At 41.8% G+C, this 12,732-nt stretch overlaps 1 protein-coding gene across 1 annotated transcript in view; it reads right to left on the bottom strand.

Annotated features, from left to right (window-relative positions):
* Nucleotides 1-9,278, bottom strand: part of DNAI3 (dynein axonemal intermediate chain 3) — a 76,693-nt gene extending 67,415 nt beyond the window's left edge. The window contains exons 1-2 of the mRNA XM_052637313.1: nucleotides 9,215-9,278; nucleotides 8,771-8,809 (exon numbers count right to left, since the gene is read on the bottom strand). Coding sequence (XP_052493273.1) covers nucleotides 8,771-8,809; nucleotides 9,215-9,278 — 103 coding nt within the window. The remainder of the gene's footprint in view (nucleotides 1-8,770; nucleotides 8,810-9,214) is intronic.
* Between the last annotated feature and the right edge of the window lie 3,454 nt (nucleotides 9,279-12,732).

A 12,732-nucleotide genomic window follows, 5' to 3' on the forward strand; every position in this document is an offset into this window, starting at 1 on the left:
GGCATAATAAGCAAACATTTGGAATGTAAGTTGTTGACAAATTAGAAACAAACTGCTAGTTTTTATCTCCTGAAAAATACTAATCTTAACACCTGGCATACAGGAGGTGCTCAAAAAACAACTGTTGACTTGATTCACATGCAAGTTATCCTTTAAAATCATACTGCTAGCTATAATTTGCAGTGTCCAATGCCTAGTACATTTAACTCAGATGACCATTATATCTACTACTGCGGGCAGGAATCCCTTAGAAGAAACGGAGTAGCCATCATAGTCAACAAAGAGTCCGAAATGCAGTACTTGGATGCAATCTCAAAAATGACAGAATGATCTCTGTTCATTTCCAAGGCAAACCATTCAATATCATAGTAATCCACGTCTATGCCCTGAACAGTAATGCTGAAAAAGCTGAAGTTGAACAGTTCTATGAAGATCTACAAGACCTTCTAGAACTAACACCCAAAAAAGATGTCCTTTCCATTATAGGGGACTGGAATGCAAAAGTAGGAAGTCAAGAAACACCTGGAGTAACAGGCAAATTTGGCCTTGGAGTACAGAACGAAGCAGGGCAAATGCTAATAGAGTTCTGCCAAGAGAATGCACTGGTCATAGCAAACACCCTCTTCCAACAACACAAGAGAAGACCCTGCACATGGACATCACCAGGTGCTCGACAGCAAAATCATATTGATTATATTCTTTGCAGCCAAAGATGGAGAAGCTCTATACAGTCAGCAAAAACAAGACCGAGAGCTGACTGTGGCTCAGATCATGAACTCCTTATTGCCAAATTCAGACTGAAATTGAAGAAAGTGGAGAAAACCACTAGACCATTCAGGTATGACCTAAATCAAATCCCTTATCACTATACAGTGGAAGTGAGAAATAGATTTAAGGGACTAGATCTGATAGAGCGCCTGATGAACTATGGACGGAGGTTCATGACATTGTACAGGAGACAGAAATCAAGACCATCCCCAAAGAAGAAATGCAAAGAAGCAAAATGGCTGTTTGAGGACGCCTTCCCTGGTGGTGCAGAGGTTAAAGCGTCTGACTGCAATGTGGGAGATCTGGGTTCAATCCCTGGGTCAGGAAGATCCCCTGGAGAAGGAAATGGCACCCCACTCCAGTATTCTTGCCTGCAGAATCCCATGGACGGAGGAGCTTGGTGGCCTACAGTCCACGGGTCGCAAAAAGTCAGACACGACTGAGCGACTTCATTTTCACTTTTCACTTTACAAATAGCTGTGAAAAGGAAGTGAAAAGCAAAGGGGAAAAGGAAAGATATACCCATTTCAATGAAGAGTTCCAAAGAATAGCAAGGAGAGATAAGAAAGCCTTCCTCAGTGACCAATGCAAAGAAATAGAGGAAGACAACAGAATAGGAAAGACTAGAGATCTCTTCAAGAAAATTAGAGATACCAAGGGAACATTTTGTGCAAAGATGGGCTCAATAAAGGACAGAAATGGTATGGACCCAATAGAAGCAGAAGATATTAAGAAGAGGTGGCAAGAATACACAGAAGAATTGTACAAAAAAGAGCTTCACAACCAAGATAACCATGATGGTGTGATCACTCACCTAGAGCCAGACATCCTGGAATGTGAAGTCAAGTGGGCCTTAGAAAGCATCACTATGAACAAAGCTAGTGGAGGTGATGGAATTCCATTTGAGCTATTTCAAATCCTGAAAGATGATGCTATGAATGTGCTGCACTCAATATGTCAGCAAATTTGGAAAACTCGGCAGGGGCCACAGGACTGGGAAACGTCAGTTTTCATTCCAATCCCAAAGAAAGGCAATGCCAAAAAATGCTCAAACTACCGCACAATTGCACTCATCTCACATGCTAGTAAAGTAATGCTCAAAATTCTCCAAGTTAGGCTTCAGCAATACGTGAACCGTGAAATTCCAGATGTTCAAGCTGGTTTTAGAAAAGGCAGAGGAACCAGAGATCAAATTGCCAACATCCTCTGGATCATGGAAAAAGCAAGAGAGTTCCAGAAAAATATCTATTTCTGCTTTATTGACAATGCCAAAGCCTTTGACTGTGTGGATCACAACAAACTGTGGAAAATTCTGAAAGAGATGGGAATACCAGACCACCTGACCTGCCTCTTGAGAAACCTGCATGCAGGTCAGGAAGCAACAGTTAGAAGTGGACATGGAACAACAGACTGATTCCAAATAAGAAAAGGATTACGTCAGGCTGTATATTGTCACCCTGCTTATTTAACTTATATGCACAGTACATCATGAAAAACGCTGGGCTGGAGGAAGCACAAGGTGGAATCAAGATTTCCAGGAGAAATATTAATAACCTCAGATATGCAGATGACACCACCCTTATGGCAGAAAGTGAAGAGGAACTAAAAAGCCTCTTGATGAACATGAAAGAGGAGAGTGAAAAAGTTGGCTTAAAACTCAACATTTAGAAAACTAAGATCATGGCATCCAGTCCCATCATTTCATGGGAAATAGATGGGGAAACAGTGGAAACATTGGCTGACTTTATTTTGGGGGGCTCCAAAATCACTGCAGATGGTGATTGCAGCCATGAAATTCAGACGCTTACTCCTTGGAAGGAAAGTTATGACCAACCTAGATAGCATATTAAAAAGCAGAGACATAACTTTGCCAACAAAGGTCCATCTAGTCAAGGCTATGGTTTTTCCAGTGGTCATGAACGGATGTGAGATTTGGACCATAAAGAAAGCTGAGCACCGGAGAATTGATGTTTTTGAACTGTGGTGTTGGAGAAGACTCTTGAGAGCCCCTTGGACTGCAAGGAGATCCAACCAGTCTATCCTAAAGGAGATCAGTCCTGGGTGTTCATTGAAAGGACTGATGTTGAAGCTGAAACTCCAGTACTTTGGCCAACTGATGCAAAGAGCTGACTCATTTGAAAAGACCCTGATGTTGCGAAAGATTGAGGGCAGGAGAAGGGGACGACAGAGGATGAGATGGTTGGACGGCATCAGCGACTCAATGGACGTGGGTTTGGGTGGACTCTGGGAGTTGGTGATGGACAGGGAGGCCTGGCGTGCTGCAGTTCATGGGGTCGCAAAGAGTTGAACACAACTGAGTGACTGAACTGTACTGAACTGAATGCCTAGTAAGAGTTCTTGCAGTTTGGCCTTAGAAAACCACTAGGTGAAACCGTGAGACCCACACAGAGCTAGAGCTGGAAAGGACAGCCACCTGGCTGTCTTTCATGAACAGAGCTGCTCACAAAGGCCAGAAAAGCTTCCTACCACCCAAGAAACTGGAAGGGCAGAGACCAAGATGTGTTCTCTGTCACCCACTGTCACTAAACATACGTCAAATCCTACTGGGAGATTTCGTCATAAAAATAATCCTTTCACACTAACTGAGCATTAAAAAAAATATTTATTTGGCTGCCCTGGGTCTTAGTTGCAGCATATGGGATCTAGTACCCTGACCAGGGGTTGAACCTGGGCTCCCCTGCGTGGGAGAGCAGAGTCAGCCACTGGATCCCCAGGGAAGTCACTAACTTGTCTTTTTCAAGGCAACTTTAATATAGGATCTTACATTCCTTTATCTAGAAGGTAGTAGTATTACTAGCCTGTTTCTGGCTGGGATCTACAATCAGTAATAACTGTAGGCAACTAGTAGCCAGTAGACCACACAGAACTACTATAGTCTAGTACCTCCACGCCCTATCTGAACAACAGCCAAACTCAACAGAGCAAGGCCTGACACTTTTGGACACCCCAAGGATCTCTGGCTAAATTTAATGAAAGAATTGCTGTTATTTAGGCTTTGAGACCTGCACTGAAGACAGCACCGTAAGTGCATAACAACGAGGCTCTGGTGATTTGTGGTGAGATGGGCTCTGGGCTCTGCTGTGCCTCTAGCAGAGTGGGAAACTGGCTGGTCCAGGAGGGTGAGAAAGATGCTGGAGCAGAGTAGAAGGCATGCAGGGCCTCCTGAAGCTTGGAGAGGTCAGAAGTGCTTCCACGGGGGCAAGACCTGCTGGGCATTTTACCAGCCGACTGCAGTGAGTGAATGACAGCGTCAGTGAAAAACAGCCTGCTGTATAGAAGCTTCTGGGAAGCACCTACTGCCAGGCACTGTTCCAAGCACATTACACAGATTATTAATTTATTTGCTCTTTATAACAACATTCTGAAGACATTACTGTAACTGCCTGCATTTTTTAGCTGAGAAAACTGAGGCCCTCAGAGTACAAGTAAAGTATCCAAGGTCAGGGGCTAGGAATTAGATATAGGGGACCTAGGTTCCAAACCAAATTCCCTGCACTGTATCTAGCATGCTGTACTTTCTCTCAAATGTGTGAACACAGAGTAGCACAGGAGAGGGTCCTGCTCCTCTTCACACACAGTCAGTGAGGTAACAAAGGTGCATTGCACAGGATGTGGTGAGTGCAGTTATTCACCTAGTAGCTTGGTAGAGCAGGGGCTCAAGACACACTCAAGCTCTCCACAACTAACTCGCTGGGAATCCTATGTGCACAAGGATGCAGGCTGTGCAGTACAAATCACAGGCCACACGGCAGTTAGGCCAATCCTGCATACCGAACCCGTATGTACATACGTCCCATGCATTCATCCATATCTTTCTTTTAACATTTTGGTTTACTCTTCTAAAAATAGTTCTAGTGAGATATAATCGATAAATAATAAACCATAGATATTTAAAGTGTACAAATTGATAAATATATGCATTGACCCATGAAACTATCACCACAATCAAGATAAAGAACACAACCATAATACACAAAAATTTCTTTCTGCCCCTTCTCCCAGCACCCCTCCTTATTCCCAGGCAATCAGTGATCTGCTTTCCATTTCTATAGATCAGTAGTTTGTTTTTTATGGACTGTTTATCAGTTCAGTTCAGTTCAGTTGCTCAGTCGTGTCCGACTCTTTGCGACCCCATGAATCGGGAGGCCATGCCAGGCCTCCCTGTCCATCACCATCTCCCGGAGTTCACTCAGACTCATGTCCATCGAGTCCCTGATGCCATCCAGCCATCCCATCCTTGGTCGCCCCCTTCTCCTCCTGCCCTCAATCCCTCCCAGCATCAGGGTCTTTTCCAATGAGTCAACTCTTCGCATGAAGTGGCCAAAGTACTGGAGTTTCAGCTTCAGCATCATTCCTTCCAAAGAAATCCCAGGGCTCATCTCCTTCAGAATGGACTGGTTGGATCTCCTTGCAGTCCAAGGGACTCTCAAGAGTCTTCTCCAACACCACAGTTCAAAAGCATCAATTCTTCGGTGCTCAGCCTTCTTCACAGTCCAACTCTCACATCCATACATGACCACAGGAAAAACTATAGCCTTGACTAGACGGACCTGCACGTTATATGCTTTTTGTTTGCCTTCTTTTGCTTAGCACGATTATTTTGAAATTCATTTATACTGTTGCACATAGCAAGAGCTCATTCTTTAGCTCATTCTGACTAGAATTTCATAAAAGAGAAAACCAGTTAGGCAAAGACTTCTTAGGATTTACAGTTTTGGGTGTTTTTTTCTAGGAAATTTTTGCCTAGTCCAAGGTCACAAATATTTTTCTCCTATGTTTTCTTCCAGAAGTTTTATAATATCTGGTTTTACATTTAGGTCTATGATCCATTTTGAGATAATTTTTGTATGTGATGTGCAGTATGGTTTGAAGTTCACTCTTTTGCCTGTAGATATCCAATTGTTTCAAAATCGTTTATTGAAAAGACTGTCTCTTCTCCACTGAATTGCCTTTGTACTTTTGTTGAAAATCAATCGACCATATATATGTGAGTTTATTTTTGGACTCTTCATTCTCATTCATTAATCTATTTCCCTACCGTTATAGTAACAACAGTTAATGCAAACCTTCTCTGTGACCGCCCTGTGTAAGGAAGCGTGCATGTACTACCTAATTTCCCTTCTGCCTCATGCTCATGAGATGAGTGTCACTACCTCGTTCTTCAGATGGGGAAGAAGCTCAAAAAGGTGAAGTCATTTGTGGCCACACAGTCTTTAAGTGGCAGCATTATAATTCAAACCACATCTGTCTAATTCCAAAAGCTGTGCTCTTAATTTCTTGTGGTAAACAGAATAATGCTTCCCCCAAAGACAGCCATATCCTAATTCCCGAAACCTGTGAACGTGTTGCCTTACATGACAAAAGAGACTTGCAGGTGTGATTAAGTTCAGGATCTTGAGATGAGAAGGTTATTGGGCTTCTGAGGTGGGTCACGTGAAATCACAAGGGTCCTTATAAGAGGAAGGCTGGAGGGTCAATATCAAGGAGGAGAAGTGACAGGGAGGCAGAGGTCAAAGTCAGAGAAAGATTAGAAGATGGTACGCTGCTGGTTTTGAAGACAGAGGAAGGGGCCAAGAGTCAATTAACACTGGGAGCCTTTAGGTGGGAAAGGTAAGAAAACAGACTATCCCTTCAGAGACTCCAGAAGAACCAGCCCTACGAGCAATTTTATTTTACCCCAGGGAAAGCAATTTCAGATTCAATATAATACAATACAATAATAAATTTGTGGTGACTTGTTACATTGGCCATAAGCCATTAATATACCATGGATGTTCTAACCTGTATTAAAGTGTGACCCATAATTTGGGTAAATTATTTAACTTTTGGGAGTCACAGCACCTCCATCTTCTAATGGCCACAGTAACGCTAACTTCCTAGGGCTAAAGCGATTAGAGAAGTATTCCTGACACAAAGCTCAATAAATGTTAATTATGTGGAAAAATCACACATCATCTCTAGAAACCTCCAGACACTGACTGTTAGGGCCTTGATGGTGGTGATTTAGTTAGTAAGTAGTGTCCAACTCTTGCAAACCCATGGATTGTAGCCTGCCAAGCTCCTCTGTCCATGAGATTCTCCAGGCAAGAGTATTGGAGTGGCTTGCCATTTCCTTCTTCAGGGCCTCTTCCCCACCCAGGGACTGAACCTGTGTCTCCTGCATTGCAAGCAGATTCTTTACTGTCTGAGCCACCTAGGAAGGCTGTTAGAGCCTTAGGAGACATTTTTTTTAGCTAGTCTGTTGATTCCTTGGTCCTTGGTAGGAAACGGAATCCTACTCTCAAGCAGCATGACAGCCGCAAGCCTTGAGTGACAGTTGGCAATTACAGGAGCCCACAGCAAGGGAGTCTGGGAGTAGAGAGTAGAGACAGAGGTTGTAGGACAAAGGGATGCTGAATCAAACCCCTCAACTCTCACTACAAAGTGCTGAAATTTCTTTTTTCTTCCTTAAAGAAACATGCATGCATGCATACTAAGTCATGGATCTGCTTACTCATTATTTAGTCAGAAAATATTTACTGAGCACCTACTCTGCGAAAAACATGGTGCTAGTGTAGGGTATACAATCTAGAGGGGGAGACAGATGTTAAGCCTATAAATACCCTCAGAAACAAATAAAGACAAATGGTGACAAGTGCTACCTAGGAGAAAACTGGGTGAGAGATAGAACATAGAACGAAGCAGGGCGGGAGTGCTGCTGGTCTATCTAGAAAGGAAGAATAGGGAAAGCAATGTATTCATTCACTCACTCAATCAACAAATATTTATTGAGTGTTTATTCTGTATCAAGATGGGCATTGGGGTACAGGGGTAAACAAGAGTTTCTGTTCCCCTGAAGCTTGTGTGTGTGCAAGAAAGAAACAGAGAGAGAGAAAGAAAGGGAGAGAGGGAGGAGAGAAGTGTAGGAGGGAGAGAGAGAAGAGAGAGGGTGAGAGGTAGTGAGCACACACAAGGGCGAGTCAGCATGGGTGTGTGTGTGAATAGGATATAAATGCACAAACAAATAAATATGCTCCCTCCTCATCATTCACAAATTTTGTACTTGCAAATTCACTTTCTAAAATGCATTTGTAACCCAAGATCAATAGTTGTGGCACTTTCATGTTCACTAGTGGACGTGCTTTAAGGCGGCAAAAAATGTGAGTTACCCAATGTACCTGTGGCCAAGGAGGCTCTACCATCTTCTACTTGCTGTCAAACTCCAGTGTCGTTTCTACTGTTGATGTGGTGCCACATTTCTTGTGCTTTGTGTTGATGATTTGCCTGTTTAAAATGGTCCCTGAGCTTACAGCTAAAGTGCTGTCTAGTGTCCCTACGTGCAAGAAGGCTGTGATGTACTTTATAAGAAAACATGTGTATTATTAGATAAACATGCCAGGCCTGACTTACAGTGTTGTTGGCTGTGAGTTCAATGTTAGTGAATCAACAATATATGTGTTTCCCAGTTTCTAAACATGAACTGCACCATCTAAGAAAACTCAAAGAGAAAGTTTCAACAACAACGACAAAAATAAAAGTTGTTAGAATAAGATTATTTAGCCTCTAAAAGTAGGAACATCATCAGTTTGGTTGTTTAAGTTCTAGTTTATTTGCTTAAAAATCAGCTTCTTTCCTTGAAATAATAGAACCCTAACATGACGTCCAGATATATGTTGCCCATGAGCCAGAGTTTGAAAAACATTTTTATAAAAAAGCAACAACTTTATTGTTACAAAATAAACAACACACTCTATAGTTACAAAAGGTCTCTCAACAATCATAGGATGTTAGATTTTTAAGAGACTGTTCAGTTTGAAATTCTCTCTTCCACTCTTATAATCTTTCTTCAAAATTTTTATTTTATATTCTAAATAACATGATATACTTTTAGTACATGCATATTTTGCTCAATCATTTCAATTTATAGTATTCTCCCTTGCTTGTTGCATATTAAAATGTTGCAGAACTGGGGACATGGATTCTGAATTGTATTTCCACTTACCCATGCTCTCCATATTCAAGGGTTCTGCTTCTTCACTAACTAGAATATAATAATAAAATGATGTTAAATTTACATTTTTGAATCAGATATGTATCTTAGTCTTCTACCAAGTATTAAAACATAAAACACACAAGCAAATAAACAATGAAGATGTAAGCTATTTATTAATAATCAAATAGAAACTGAATAATTGTCTTTCTCACCAAATAATCTCATAATGATATATTTGCTATAACATTTATGTCATTTATTACATGATATTTAGTTGATATTATAATGATATGAATAAAAATAATAACAAATCCCCATATTTTGAATTCCACTTGCATTTGACTTTATGACAGCAAAAACTGTTTGAGAGATAATACCATGATTGTTTTGGCTGCTAACAGATGTACAAATACTAAATCCATAAAAATCTCATAAATGAAAAAACAGTCCTACCAGGTAGTGTCATTTTGGTTTTGGCATGTTTTGTTTTCTTTCGTTTTTGAGGTTTTGGAGCCATGGCTCAGATTTTCAGCTGCATAAAGAGAGGATATCATTAGCATCATTTATAGTTTCAAATAATAAGTATTATCATCTAATAAACATAAGAAAATATTTCCTAAGTTTTGCCTTTGGCTAAATCATCATGTGGGTTTCCCTAGTGGTTCACTAGGAAAGAATCTGCCTGCCAGTGCAGGAGACACAGATTCAATCTCTGGGTGGGGAAGATACCCTGGAGAAAGAAATGTCAACCCACTGCAGTATTCTTGCTTGGAGGATTCCAAGGACAGAGGATCCTGGTGGGCCACAGTACATGGGGTCGCAAGAGCTGGACATGACTTAGCAACTAAACAACGGCAAATCAACATGTATCTTCACAAATGGGTGTTTTGTGACCAAAAGTTCATTGCAACAGTCTTCCTAGCAAGATCTTGCCATTCCAGGGGAGCCATTCAGCTGAAGCTGAAGTTTTGGCAAGAGACACGTCAAGGTTTCCGCCACAGATCCTGCCACGGAAGCACAAAAGAGGACGCTGGATCCCCTGCCTCCTGCTACTGTTTCCATTTCAGGAAGCTGCTCTGTGCTCCCCTGTGCCCGGCAGGTGTCCCAGCTACAAACACAGGCCTGAAGTCCACAGGTAGGCACAGACTCACAATGTGTATATATATGCATGATTTTTGAATGATATAAATAAACTTAGCATATTAAAAAGCAGAGATGTCACTTTGCTGTCAAAGATCCATATAGTCAAACCTATGATTTTTCCAGTAGTCAAGTATGGATGTAAGAGATGAACCATAAAGAAGGCTGAGCACTGAAGAATTGATACTTTTCAACTGTGGTGTTGAGGAAGACTCTTGAGAGTCCCTTGAACTGCAAGGAGAGAAAGCCAGTTAATCCTAAAGGAAATCAACCCTGAATATTCATTGGAAGGACCAATGTTAAAACTGAAGCTCCAATACTTTGGCCACCTGATGCGAAAAGCCAACTCATTGGAAAAAACTCTGATGCTAGGAAAGATTGAGGGCAGGAGGGGAAAGGGGAGACAGAGGATGAGATCGTTGGATGGCATCATTGACTCAATGGACGTGAGACTGAGCAAACTCTGGGAGATGGTGAAGCCTGGCGTGCTGCAGTCTATGGGGCTGCAAAGTGCAGACACCACTTAGAGTGAAAAACAACCAAATTTAAATAGTACTTTTGTCCTAGAATGTGTACATTTAACCATTGTGTCTTTATTTGCACTCTCAGAGAATACCTCCAAAAGTTTTCTGTGGAATCACTCAACAATTTTGACAGGATATAACATGTCCATGGTCATTGCCATGACACTAAATCCCTGTTATCTCAATGATCAGCTCTGATCCATCTTGTTAGATGGGTAAGATGTGATTTCAGGAATTTGATCAGCAGGGATTAAAAATAGACCCTTCTACCAGCTTAGTGGCCTTAGGCTAATTACTGTGCAATGGATGGCTCTGACCCACTGTTTCAGCCTGTTGAGCCTCCTCCATCCTACTTCCCAGCCTTAGTGCAATTTCACATCTTGGACCTAGTCTTCTTCTCAGAAGATTCTTATCAATGTACCCGTCTCTATATTCTATCCCAGCTATATTTGACTTAAAATACACAGAAACCTTGTGAAGGTCACCCAAACTCACCTGACGTGCACACACACACACCCACACACACTGTTTATTTCACAAATATTTACTGAGTGACTATAATGTACCAGATGCTTTCCTAAGTATTAGGAATATAGCTGTGAAGAAATTGGCAAAAGCCCTGCCCTGATAGAGCTTGTGTTCTAGTGGAGGAAAGAGACAGCAAAGAAAGGAACAAAATAATCAGTCCCTCAAATGATGATAACTATTAAGGAGAAAAGGAAAAGCAGAGGGGGGTGTAGGAGGAGAGAGAGTGCACGCAGGGAGACCTCACATAAGCAACATTGAAGCAAAGTCCCAAGAGAAGGGAGGGAGCCAGAAATGCAGGTATCTCGGGAAGGAAAGGGTATTTCCAGGCGGAGGGAATGGTAGGTGTAATGATTCTGGGGCAAGTGTTTGTGTGGCGCTTTAGGAAAACGCAAGAAGGTTGTGATGGTTGGAGCAGAGAGACTCAGGGGAAGACTAGGACCTGAAGTTGGTTGGAGAGGTAATGCAGCTATATTAACAGTCAGTTTTGCTGTAGAAACAAATGCCCTTTACTGCTCAGTAACATGCAACAGCAAACATTTCTTTCTTCCCATGTTCTTTATTATGGCTGTGGGTGAGATGTTGGTTCCAGTCTTTTTCTGCGACACAGGCTGAAGGAGCAGTGCCTATTTGACACATACTACTTTTGCGGCAGAAGAAAAAGTGAGAGCTAATAAAATCGAGTAATGCTTTCTAACTCTTCTCCTTGGCACTGGTGCACTGTCCTTTTCCCTGCTTACATTCCATTGGCTCAACCAAATCACACAGTCAATCCTGATAAGGGGGTAAGAATGTATGCTTGCCTAGGAATGGGTCGGAGTGATGATCCTCCTACAAGGGAGGATAGTTGGGGGCAATTATATAATGTACCACAAGAGGGCTAGGTCATGGAGAAGGACTTTGGGTTTCACTGTGAACGAAGTGGGGAGCTTTGGATGGTTTTGAGCTGGGGAGTTACTTCACTTGACTTGATTCACATTTTGAGAATCACTGTGGCTGCTGTGATGCCAAGACTACAGCAAGGAAAGAACTGAAGTAGAGAATCCAGTTAAAAGACAGTCAATTATCCAAGAAAGAGATAGTGGCAGTTTAGATCAGGGAGGTGAGAGTGGGATGGAAAAACTGACTGGATTCAGGATAGATTTTGTAGAACCCACAGTATTTGCTGATGACTTGGATGCAGGTTCTGAGAGAAAGAAAGAGATCAAGGATGACTTTAGTGAGTTTTGCCTCAAGAACTGAAAGCATAGGTTTGCTGTTTATTGAGATGGGAACTCCCCAGGAAGAATCGTTTTGAAAGGGAAGATTGGGAGCTCAATTTGGGGCATGTAAAATAGACTATATACTGAGAGGATGGAGGTTCATTTTCTTTCCTATTATTGTGACCTCTGTAACTGGCACAGTATATGTACCAAGAAAAATTGTTAATGATTCCTGGTCCTTCTTCCCCTTCTTCTATTCTTAGCTTATGAAATTCCAATCTAAAAAAAAAAGGCTTCTGCCTAAACTGTGAATAACTTCCCTGGTGGCTCAGACAGTAAAGAATCTGCTTACAATGCAGAAGACACAGGTTCAATTCCTGGTTCAGGAAAATCCCCTGGACAAGGAAACGGCAACCCACTCCAGTATTCTTGCCTGGAGAATTCCATGGGGTGGAATTCTCAATGGGGTGGACATGACTGAGTGACTAACGGCTTCACTCTTCTTTTTTTCTGTGAATAAGCAGTATGCATGCTGTATTAGTGTTCTATTGCTGCTAAAACAGTTATCACAAACTTAGTG

The sequence above is a fragment of the Budorcas taxicolor genome, chromosome 3, assembly GCF_023091745.1.
Source record: "Budorcas taxicolor isolate Tak-1 chromosome 3, Takin1.1, whole genome shotgun sequence".
Taxonomy (NCBI): domain Eukaryota; kingdom Metazoa; phylum Chordata; class Mammalia; order Artiodactyla; family Bovidae; genus Budorcas; species Budorcas taxicolor.